At 41.1% G+C, this 12294-nt stretch overlaps 1 protein-coding gene and 1 long non-coding RNA gene across 12 annotated transcripts in view; one reads left to right on the top strand and one right to left on the bottom strand.

Annotated features, from left to right (window-relative positions):
* LOC100894590 (protein POLR1D) overlaps nucleotides 1-2267 on the top strand; it is a 44554-nt gene extending 42287 nt beyond the window's left edge. For both annotated transcript variants that reach the window (XM_035302419.3, XM_008998060.5), the window contains one exon: nucleotides 541-2267. In XM_035302419.3, coding sequence (XP_035158310.3) covers nucleotides 541-808 — 268 coding nt within the window. In that variant the 3' untranslated portion in view covers nucleotides 809-2267. The remainder of the gene's footprint in view (nucleotides 1-540) is intronic.
* The window catches only part of LOC118153921 (uncharacterized), a 51644-nt gene that overhangs the window by 17074 nt on the left and 22276 nt on the right, over nucleotides 1-12294 (bottom strand). The window contains exons 2-7 of one of the 10 annotated variants that reach the window (XR_008481779.2): nucleotides 9670-10437; nucleotides 8321-8465; nucleotides 7359-7908; nucleotides 4654-4765; nucleotides 3880-3927; nucleotides 1450-3135 (exon numbers count right to left, since the gene is read on the bottom strand). This is a non-coding gene — a long non-coding RNA (uncharacterized LOC118153921). Of the gene's footprint in view, nucleotides 1-1449; nucleotides 4006-4653; nucleotides 4766-7358; nucleotides 7909-8320; nucleotides 8466-9607; nucleotides 10438-12294 lie in introns of those variants that run through there. The other 9 variants (XR_004743727.3, XR_008481776.2, XR_008481775.2 and 6 more) reach the window with 9 other exon arrangements.

Consider the following 12294-nt stretch of genomic DNA (forward strand, 5'->3'; position numbering starts at 1 on the left):
TAAGTAAAAGATTAGTGCATATTTTTTATTCTTTACACAATTTTTTTTTTCTAGAGCAGATCATTTAGCTCCTGTATTTAAGATACAGCAGAATATACTTTTTTGGCTCCTTGAAAAGGAACAGTTTTCACTATCTGGTAATAAAACACAACGCAGAATAAATTTAATCCAAAACAGATTATAGTCAAATCGGGCACCTACTAGTTGAAAGAAAATATTAAGTGATTCTGTTAATTCACAGTGTGGTCAGTACTGGTACATATGAACTTCAGCCGGGAAATTTAGTCTCAGGAAGGAAGAAAGATTTTAAAAGTGTTCAGACAGGGCCTGGGCAGTCTTGTCTCAAGAATTCAATCGTCTTGATTTTTTTTTCCCCTGGTACTCAGAGTTTACACTAGGTGGCATGCAAGGAAAGCTAACAAATTCATAAACTCGGTTCTGTGGGAGCAGGATTCTTTGGTACTAATCACGATAGTGGGTCCAGCTTTGGAGTTAACCATTTGATTTGTGATGGTTTTTCTTTTCTCCCCGCAACCCCAGGATGAAGTGTCCTCTTGCTGGTACCAATAAAAGATTTCTAATTAACACAATTAAAAACACATTGCCCTCTCATAAAGAGCAAGACCATGAACAAAAAGAGGACGATAAGGAACCAGCGAAGAGCCAGGCCCAGAAAGAAGAAAACCCGAAGAAACACAGAAGCCATCCTTACAAGCACAGCTTCCGTTCCCGAGGTTCCGTCAGTTACTCCCCACCACGGAAGCGGAGCAGCCAGGACAAGTACGAAAGGCGGCCCAGCCGGCGGTGAGGCCAGAGCCAGGGCCAGCCAGCCCTGCGGGCTCCGTGCTCCTTCGGGTGCGGTGTGCAGAGAAAGCGTTAGCTGGCAGGGCAAACATCTGAGAGCGACTTTTACAGTAGATCCTTTGTTGTTCTTAAAGAGGCTGCTGGCCACCGGCAAAAAATGACCTAGCAACTCTTCCAGGAAACAAGGACAAAGGAGGATGTCTTGGCAAGCTTCAGCTACTTCTGCAGTGTAGTAGACATGTATTATTGTTAGTCTATCTTGTTTGGAAGTGTGTTTCAAAATATGTGTAGAATTTAAAGTTTTCAGAGATTCTTAAAACTAGTTCCAATTTTTTGGTCATTTCTCAAAAAAAAAAAAACCACTTATAAATCGTATATGTTACTTTTTGGGGTTATCAAATTTAAAATTTAGAAATCATCAGTCCAGGGACCATATTTTTGAAAAGCTGTAGCCCTCCAAGGTCTGGGAATTTATCAAGAAACTCTTTGATAGCTCTGCATTTGTTTCTCTTTAGGTGAACAATGTAGGACATCCTCAAAGTGGCTTTGAATTTCATGCTCCACTTCAGTTACCAGAGGTTAAAAAATGGGTTCTGTTGTTTTCTGTGCATTCTCAAACTCATTTATTAGAACAATTTTTCTATATTTAATTTTTTTAAAACATAGGTTTTAAGTGGTGCTTTAAAAATATCCCTCACAAGTTAAAAAAATAGTTATTTCAGTGCTAGATCTTACCAGCTAAAGACTTACGATACCACTATTAGTATAGTTGTTCCAGAAATCTTCATTTTAAATAGAAGTGTTTACAGCATCTTCTCCCCCACCCCCCAGTATTGGTTTTCAGTACCTTCTTTAACATATAATTACAAACCTTTCAAACCTGTATTCCTTCTTTACACTCAGGAAATTGTCTCCAAGCACCCTCCTCCCCAGTCCACAAAAGGAAGAAGATGAAGATTCTGTCTCCCTGTTCCCCCTCCCCAGTTTTCCAAAGTGTCTGAGCATATGCCTGGCTGTCCCTAGATCATCACCATGCCACATCCCTGCTCCCCACTTCCTGGCAGCCAAGGAAAGCCCTTTCTACATACTAGAAAGAAATACATCTGAAAAGTTAGCTTTGGGGTGTTAGAAACTAGAATAGACTTCTCCGCCACCGAGCTGCTATGCCACACCCTCAGCCTGCTCGGGAGTGACAAACCCAAAGCATTTTAATCCACCCCTTCTCCCACCCCAGATCCCAGAGACTCATTCTGTGACTTTGTAACCACAGTCATTCCTTTCAAACACAGAGGAGGAATCATTGCTTCATCTGACTTTATTCAAATATAGTAATGCATTAGCCAAAATTATTTGTGCAAAATTTGAAATGTTTTGTATTTAAATATTAGAAATAGCACAAAGTCATGGAGTTTTTAAAAATTGTTATAATTAAGTAAAAATAAAGCTGAATTGTGTCATTTGTCTATGCATTCTGTATTTTTTTTATCTTTTATATTTATTTAGTTTGAAACAGAGTCTTGCCCTGTGTCCTAGGCTATAGAGTGATGGCACGCTCTCAGTTTATTGTAACCTCCACCTCCCAGGTTCAAGTGATTCTCTTGCCTCAGCCTTCTGAGTAGCTGGGATTACAGTTGTGTGCTAGCATGTGCGGCTCATTTTTGTATTTTTAGTAGAGACAGAATTTCACCATGTTGCCCAGGCTGGTCTCAAACTTCTGCACTTAGGTGATCCACCTGCCTCGGCCTCCCAAAGTGTTGGGATTACAGGCGTGAGCCACTGCACCTGGCCTTGCATTGTGTATTTATAACACACTAACAAGTTCATTATCCTTTAAAAAGAAATGACTGAAATGAACACATTTTTGTACTCAAAATTAAGGAAGCTTTTTAGCCTAACTATACTTCTATGAGTTGTGTTAAAGGACAAGTGGCCTACAAAACCATTTTCCCTTTTAAAGGCACTGTTCTAGGCTGGGCGCGGTGGCTCACACCTGTAATCCCAGCACTTTGGGAGGCCGAGGCGGGTGGATCACGAGGTCAAGAGATAGAGACCATCCTGGCCGACATGGTGAAACCCCGTCTCTACTAAAAATACAAAAAATTAGCCAGGTGTGCGCCTGTAGTCCCAGCTACTCGGGAGGCTGAAACAGAAGAATTGCTTGAACCCGGGAGGCGGAGGTTGCAGTTAGCCGAGGTTGCACCACTGCACTCCAACGTGGAACCTGGTGACGGAGTGAGGCTCTTTCTCAGAAAAAAAAAAAAAAAGCACCGTTCTATTTCAGAAAAGTTTATTGAACTCTTTAGGGCTTCTGTCAAGAGCAGCCATGATATCCTGTATAAAAGTGTCAAGAACAGATTATCCATTTTTATTCCCTATCTGTACAATAATTGTTAGGGGAAGGATTGGTCAAGAGATGCATGCACCAGCCACCTTCTGTTTCTGTGGTTAAAATATTGGTGCTGCCAAGAGCTCCCATCCACCTGTGTTACTATCTGATTGCCATTGTAACTACATTTAGAGATCCCAAAGCCTGGGACAGAGGTTAGAGAAATTGAATCTTAGTCCTGCCTCTGCTTCTGGCTAGTCTCAGGCCTTACCTAGGTCACTTTTCTGGACTGCATTTTCTTACCTGCAAACGTAAGATATTTGGAGTGAGTCTCTAACTTTCAACAAGCAGAAAAAGAAGTGCAAATAGCCCTAAATTTTAGGAACTGCATTTCATGGTTCTGCTAGAAACCAATAAGACTAAAATGCAAATGTGACTTGACTTGACCTAAGTCCCTCCCACTTTATACATGGGCAATTCAGAAAGACTAGCCACCCATTGGTGACTAGATATGGCTGGGGACCATAGCTTTTCGCTTACATTTCTTAGAGACTGTGTTTCATAATATGAGGTAAAGACAGGGTTTTACCATGTTGCCCTGTCTCAAACCCATGACCTCAGGTGATCCACCCGCCTCAGCCTCCCGAAGTGCTGGGATTACAGGAGTTCGAGACCAGCCTGACCAACATAGTGAAACCCCATCATCTCTACTAAAAATATAGAAATTTGCTGGGTGTGGTGGCACATACCTGTAATTTCATCTACGCAAGAGGCTGAGGCAGGAGAATTGCTTGAACCTGGAAGGCAGAGGTTGCAGTGAGCTGAGATCACGCCCTGCACTCTAGCCTGGGAGACAGAGCAGAAGGAGACTCCATCTAAAAAAAAAAAATTACAAAAATTATCTGGGCATGGTGGTGTGCACCTGTGATCCCAGCTACTAAGGAAGCTGAGGCAAGAGAGTCACTTAAACCCGGGAGGAGAAGGTTGCAGTGAGCCAATATTGTGCCACTACACTTCAGCCTGGGTGAAAGAGTGAGACTCTGTCTTAGAAAAAAATAAAAATAAAATGGAACATATTTGTATAGATTATGGTAATATGTCTGTATACAGACATACACATACCATTCTTTGCATAGAATACCTCTGGACCAATACTCAAGAGACTGTAAACAGAGTGGGAATGGAAAGTGGAAGGCAGACCTCCATTTTTGCTGTTTCCATTTGGATTCTAAATCAATGGGCATTATTTTGAAAATAGTTATTTTAAATAAATGAATTAAATATATTATGCTGCTATCATTTGGATATTTGACCCTCAAAACCTCATGCTGAAGTTTGATCCCCAATGATGGATGTGGGGCCTACTGGACAGTGTTTAGGTCATGGGGGCAGCTTCTTCATGAATAGATTAATGCCATCCCTAGGAGGTGGGGATGGTGAGTGAGTTCTCAGTCTGTTAGTTCCCATGGGCGCCAGTTGTTAGAAAGATCCGGGCACTTCCCACTCCTTGCTCCCTCTCTCACATGTGATCTCTGCATGTGTGGCTCCTCTTCACCTTCTGCCATGAGTGGAAGCAGCTTGAAGCCTTCACTGGAAGCAAATGCTGGCTCCATGCTTCTTGTACAGCCTGCAAAACTGTGAGCCAAATAAACCTCTTTTTTAAATAAATAACTCAGGCATTCCTTTATAGAAACAGACAGTGGAATAAGATATATGCATTTTGATGGAAATAATGTATTGTTATGTGAAAAAAGCAAGCTGCAGAACTTTAGGCAAAATATGACCCCATTGGTGTGTGATTTGTTAAGTGTTTGTGTGTGCACTCGTGTGGGAGGGCATGGCCTTGATGTAGGTACATAGAATACCTCCCACTAGGCCCCACCTCCAACGCTGGGGATCACCTTTCAACATGAGGCCTGGAGGGTCAGATATCCAAATGATAGCAGCATATACATATATTTAAATCATTTATTTAAAATAAAATAACTTTATTTTGAAAATAACGTGCCCATGGTTCAAACCTATAAGGACAAACTGATGTCTTATATACATACAACTATGTACATATAATACATAGAACTACATTTATCAAACTGATAGCAGTGGCTGGCTCTGGGGTGAGAGGGGAGAATATTATCATTATTATTATTAATTAGACAGAATCTCACTCTGTTGCCCAGGCTGAAGTGCAATGGTGTGATCTCAGCTCACTGCAACCTTCACCTCCCGGGTTCAAGTGATTCTCCTCCTGCCTCAGCCTCCCAAGTAGCTGGGATTACAGGCACGTGCCACCACACCTAGCTAATTTTTTTATTTTATTAGAGACAGGATTTCATCATGTTGGCCAGGCTGATCTTGAACTCCTGACCTCAAGTGATCCGCCCGCCTCAACCTCCCAAAGTGCTGGGATTACAGGCGTGAGCCACTGCACCCAGCCAAGAGTATTATTAATACATTTCTTTTCATGCATAATCTTAAAATATAGATGTATAAAACTTTTTTAATAAAAAACAATCTGGAAAGAAAAAAAGACAAAAGAAATGTGTAGGGAGCAAACCCAGTGACTTATTCCCACCCTGTTCATTCTTTTCCCTCGCACATGTTCACAAGGGCTCAAAGTGGTAGCAACACTCACGTGTTTGTGGCGGTGCCAGGGTTAACCTATTGCACTGCCAGTCATATCAGAGTACAGCACATGCAATTATGTACAGTGAATAATATTCGATCATGATAATTACTATGTTAGTGGTTGATGTATTTTCTATACTTTTTATTGTTATTTTAGAGTGTGCTCTCTATTTAAAAAAAAAAGTTAACTGTAGAACAGTCCAGGCAGGTCCCTCAGGGGGTACCACAGAGCAAGGTGTTGGTATCATAGTGAAGACAGCTCCATGCGTGTTATTACCCCTGCAGACTTCCCAGTAGGACAAGATGTGAAGGTGAAAAAAGTGATGTGGAAGATCCTGATCCCATGTAGGCCTAGGCTTATTATGTGTTATGCTTGTGTCTTAGTTTTTAACAAAAAAGTTTAAAATGTAAAAAAAAATAGAAAAAAGCTCATAGAATATAGAATAAAAATATAAAGAAAATATTTTTGAACAACTGTACAATGTTTGTGTTTTAAGCTGTGTTATTACAAAGTTTTAAAAAATTAAAAGTTTATAACTAAAAAGTTACAGTAAGCTAAGGTTACTATTGAAGAAAGAAAATCTTATTTAATCAATTGACAGTGGCCTAAGTGTAAAGTGTTTCTAAAGTCTGCAGTGGTGTGCAGTCATGTGCTAGGCCCTCACATTCACTCACTACTCACTCACTGACTCGCCCAGAGCAACTTCCAGGCCTACAAGCTCCATTCATGGTAAGTGTCCTATACAGGTATACCGTTTGTTTTCTGCTTTTATACTTTGGTGCTTTTGCTGTTTCTTTACCATATTTAGAAATACAATGCTTACCATTGTGTTACAGTTGCCTACAGTATTCAGCACAGTGACATGCTGCACAGGTTTGTAGCTTAGGAACAATAGGCTACACCATCTAGCCCAGGTGTGTAGTAGGCTATGCCATCTAGGTGTGTGTGAGCACACTCTATGATGTACACACAGTGAAGAAATCATCTAACAATGCAATTCTCAGAGCCCATCGTTAAGTGACACATGACTGTATTTGGTAAAGTGCTCAACATCATCAGAAATCAAGGAATTGCAAATCAAAACCAAAATGGGATAGTACATACCCAACAGAAGAGCTAAAATGAAAGAGACTGACAACTCCGAATCTCAATGAGGAGCTAGGGCAACCAGAATTAACATATATTGTTGGTAGGAGCGTAAAATGGCATAGCCACTTTAGTAGTTTCTTTTTTTCTTTCTTTTTTTTGAGACAGAATCTCACTCTGTCGCCCAGGCTGGAGTGCAGTGGTGCAATTTGGGCTCACTGCAAGCTCCACTTCCTGGGTTCAAGCAATTCTCCTGCATCAGCCTCCCGACTAGCTAGGATTACAGGCATATACCACCAAACCCAGCTAATTTTTGGATTTTTAGTAGAGATGGGGTTTCACCATGTTGGCCAGGCTAGTCTTGAACTCCTGACCTTAAGTGATCCGCCCACCTTGGCCTCCCAAAGTTCTGAGATTATAGGTGTGAGCCACTGGGCCTGGCCTTAGTAGTTTCTTATAAAACTAAACACACACCTACCTTATGACTCAGCAATTCCATTCCTAGATACTTACCCAAGAGAAACAAAAGTAGCTCGTCACAGTAAAACTTGTATAAACGTGTCTGTAACATTCATAATTCATAATTGCTTCAAAGTGGGAAAAGCCCAGAAGTCCATGAATAGGAGAATGTGGCATGTACACAAAATTGTTGACCTGACAAAGATGCCGTTGAGATGCCCCTGGAAAAGGATGGGCTGACCAGCTGCAGGGAGTGTAGTCAACAGGTGGCTTCCAGCTCCTGGCTCCTCAACATCAGTCTAAGCTGCAGAGAAAAACATGCGCTTCTGGGCATGGCCTGCATCTGGTGACTGAGCAAGGTGGAGAGATGAAAGCACAACTGTTTCGGCTCCACGGGGAAAACTGTCAGGCAGGACTTCCTCTGAGTTCCCCTGGGTTGGCAAGGCTCTGTCTGACCTGCATGGCAATTCAACTTCCTCCTCCTCCACTGCAATCGTGCTTCTGCCTGCTTCCTTTCACAGGTGTTCATACCTAGTGAGCTTCTGGCACCCTCAACTCTGTCTCATCTTCTGTGTCTAGACAATCCAGTTTGCTGCAGTTGTGTCTGGAAAGAATAAGCAATCATACGGGATTTTGGAGCTGAATCATCCACCGCCCAGCTAGCGTGTGAACACCTTGCACAGGTGATGCTTCTATTGTTTAAACTTTCACTGGCGGTGAATCAGGAGAGTGGGCTTCTGGAAACGGATATACTGCAGAGGTGATGCAGTGATTCTATGGCTAAGGTGATTCTATGGCTACTGCCGGGTGCTAGAATGACTCTGGGAAGCATGGAAGAAGCCCCTGAGTGACGCTGAAATGTCATGATCAAATAGCTGGGCTTTCATGAACTTTTACCTCTAGTCATATCTGTATTAGGAAAGAACTCAAGTTCCAGGTATTTGGGGGTAGAGCCCCTCTCTGCCCACAAAGTGCAGCAATAATCCTATTTCTACTTGTTAATTAGGAGCAGTCACCTCAGCAAACACAGCACCTCTACTTCATGCCAGTTGATTCACTAGCATCAAAAGCCACAATGGCCATGTGGTTGTCTCACTGGACCCACTGTTGAGTCCCCTCTGGAAGCCTGCTTTCTTTGTCAGGCCTCAAATGAAGCAGGACCTACAACACAGAATAGGAAGCAACATTTTACATGTAAGTCCTTAAGCGTCACAGTGGTAGGTACCACTCCTACTTTCACCCCTTGATTCTTGGACCCATTTTTTTCTGCTTATGCACCATAAGAAGAGAAACTGCACCATATATTGGCTATTCTATAGAACAAAACCCTAACTTCACTTGTGAATCTCCCAGCTGGTATTATGAATGAGTTATCAAAAGGCCATTCTACTGTTCGACAGGACCGATGACTTCTAGCTGAGGTGTTTATTGTAAGAATAATGAATTCCTTGACTATATTGTGGCTTTTTTTTTTTTGCTGTAAAATAAATTTCTGCCAGATGCAGCACTGTAAGGAATAACATGATGGTGAATAAGACACACAGAAAGTCCATGGATAGAGATGCTAGATGCCACAGAGAAAAACACGCCCTTCTGGGCATGGCCCTCATCTAGTGACTGAGCAAGGTGGAAAGGCAAATCTATATTCAGCCTAAGAGTCCACTTCAATGAGAATAAATTACTGCCCTCTCCATGATGTGAGGAGTCCAGTGCAATCAATCAGCCACCAGGAGATTGGCTGGTCCCTTCAGCACATGGTACTCAATTGGGGTTAGCAGGTTGGATACTCTGCAGTGGTAGTGGTAGTCAGATCAGCAGTGTCAATATCCATGGATGCCTAATCTCCAGCCCTGCCACCATGGCCACATTGTACACAAACACCTCAGATGTAATTCACTGAGATCTACACAGTGAGTCATCTTTTCCATTTGGTTAGTGAGAACCTCTTCTGCCATGGGCTCCCTCTGGCAAACATCCATGTAAAATATTAATTTTTCTCACTCTGTGTATTCTAAGAGGTTTGGCCATATATCTCTTGCACAAACTTCCTTGTCTTTAATTCTCTAATCTTGCTCCTTACCATGTCTCTGACCATCTGGCCAAATCATTGTCCAGTGCCTATGAATCAGTATAGATATGCACCTCTGACTTCTTCTTCCATTTAAGTTAGAAACCCATGTCCTGCTAGATGTTCTACCCACTGGCAAGATTCCTTTCTCCAGTGTCCTTCAGGGCCACCCATGTGTGGGGCTGTAATGCCATAGCTATCCCTATAACCAGCAGAAGGAAGTTTAAAATGAGACCAGAGGATTGAAGGAGATGGGCAGGTCATCAGGAAGTCTGAGCCGCTTCTCATGAATCCTACCTGTGCCTTCAGGACCTGCTTGTGCCTGATCTCATAGGAGCACTGGGTCTGAAGTTGAAGTGCTGCTTCATAATGCCCAAAGGTGTGATGCTTGGATGACATCATAATGGGCAGTTCATAATGAGCAGTTTGAGTCATATGATCAGTTGATGTCCTATAATCAAGTGTTTAGTCCCCACTCAGACCCAATAAACATCTAGGGATTGTTTCTCAAGAGGAGATTAGCTATTTGCTTAGGAGAGTATAGCCTCTTTCAAACGCTGTGACTGGAACTACAGTTCTCCCATGAGTTTGCCCAGGGCTCCATAGAGTATCTTCTTCTACTGCACACATATTGAGTATCACTAGATCTGTAATTCATAAAACCTGAGGATGAGAGCCACATTGTGCCTGACCTAGCTAGGAAGCATTCTCTTGCTCTTGATGCCCCTCAGACCTGATAGCTTTACGTATTTCTTGGTACATGGATAGAGAATCACACTCAAATATGGTAGAGTAGGACACTATGTAATTTGTTGTCCCAGCCCAGGCACTTTAAAATGAAAGAATTATTTAAAATACATCAAGACAACAGACATGAACTTGAACAATTCCAGGCAAATAAGTCACTCTAGATATATATTGCCTCCAAGATTCAAAGAAGCCCAGAAAGGATTTTAATTTTCTTTTAGTGGAAGAGGATTCAAACTGTTGTGTTACCCAGTCAATGAACGACGTTCAGGTTTTAATTATAGCCTTTCTGGTCTCTCTGTGGCCCAAGGGTTTCTCCTGCAGGAAGACAAATACAGTCTCAGTGTGAGAAGAGTAAAGGGATTAGCCAGTGGCATCTACGGCTAAGTAAAGACTACCTCAAAGTCTTGAAAAACTGCAGGAATATACCGGAAAACTAACCTCAGGACTACTTGTATGAGCTGGAAAACCAATCGGCTAATATAAACTGTATGATACTAAGTCCTTCTCTTGCCTACACATGAAGTTTGTTGTTGCTTTAAGCCTTACTTTCCTTCTACTCACCTTGTCCACCTCCCAGAGGTTTCTCTTACACTGAGGATGAACAACTACAACCCTTGGAAAGGTGTAATTATAGACGATGAATATATAAATATAATGAATGGGTTTATATATCTGTAGGGAGGAGAATGATGAGGTAAAACAACTTTTATGTCAGATATTCTGAAAACTCTAAAAGAATCCTGTCATTACCTTTCTTTGCAAGTGTAAATTTTATCTGGTTTACTACTCCATCTGTTTTCAAAACTATACACCTGAATCACTTTTCAAATGTAGATGTTTATTTACGCATGAGCTGGTTTCTATGTAGAAAAGTAGGGTGAAGATCTTGGGTTGTATTTGTGTAAAAAAGAACCTGTGAAATTAATGTACTAAGAACTAAGGTGAACTTCTGCTCTGGCCAAAGTGGTACACCATATTTATTCTCTAAGAGGACCAGATTTGCCTTTCCACATAAAACAACTGAAACAACAAAAAGACAAACGTGAAAAACAGATCTCAAGATATGGAGAGCAGGCAACAAAGAATAATGATCCTTGAGTAGAAGAAAACGAATGAGGTGGACCCTATGATTGCCCTTGTGTGGAAAATGTTTCTAGACTATGGTTCAGGAAACAGGAATCCAGGTAGAGCCTCAAGGTTCTCCTGGGTTGAGAAAACAGAACTTTCTGGGAGTCTAGGGAGGCTACAGCAGCTAGAGTTTACAGGGAAACATATGGAGAAAGCATGAAGAAAGAAGCCAAGATCACTGAAGGGTCACTATAAGATATTTAGATAAATATTGATCAATGAATATGTGTTTAAAAAAACTGAGGCTATTAACAAAAACAACAATCATGAAGGCATTCAATGAAACAATTCTCAGAGCTCACATAGAGTTAGGAGTCATTTCTGGTTTTGCTAGCCACAGTGGAAAAACCTAACAATTCACAAAACATCAGAGTACTTAAAGGAATTTTGCCTTAGCAGTAGGGCAAATTTAGCCCTAGACTAAATAGTGTTCTGAATCCACCAAACAAAGGTTAAGAGAAAGACCTAAAATAAACGAATTGTTTCCAGGTAACCTAATTGCATTCCAGAACAAAGTTCTAGAGTGATCACAGGAATCCAAAGATGTACAGCATCACCAGATAAAATTCACAATGTCTGGCACTCAATCAAACATTAGTAGGCATGAAAAGAAACAGAAAAACACAAGCATTAAGAAAGACAAAAAAATGACATAGAGATGTCAGAGATGATAGAACTAGTAGCTAAGGACAGTAATTGTTATTTCATATATGCTCATATAAATAGAGCAAAATTAAACATCTTAAGTAGAGACATGAAAGATATAAAAAAGACCCAAATCAAATAGATAGAGATGGAAACTCAATGTTCTGAGATAAAAAATATTTTGGATGGGATTAATGACAAATTAGGCATTGCAAAAAAAAATTAGTAAACTTTGAGATAGCAAGAGAAACTATTCAAATTGAATTATGGAGACAAAAATGACTGGAATAAAAAGGAACAGAGTCCTGGAACAAGTTCAAGTGACTAAGCATATTTGTGAGTGCAGTCCCTAAAGATGAGGATGAGTACAAAAATACATTTGAAGAAATAATGACCAAA

The sequence above is a fragment of the Callithrix jacchus genome, chromosome 5, assembly GCF_049354715.1.
Source record: "Callithrix jacchus isolate 240 chromosome 5, calJac240_pri, whole genome shotgun sequence".
NCBI classification, from domain to species: domain Eukaryota; kingdom Metazoa; phylum Chordata; class Mammalia; order Primates; family Cebidae; genus Callithrix; species Callithrix jacchus.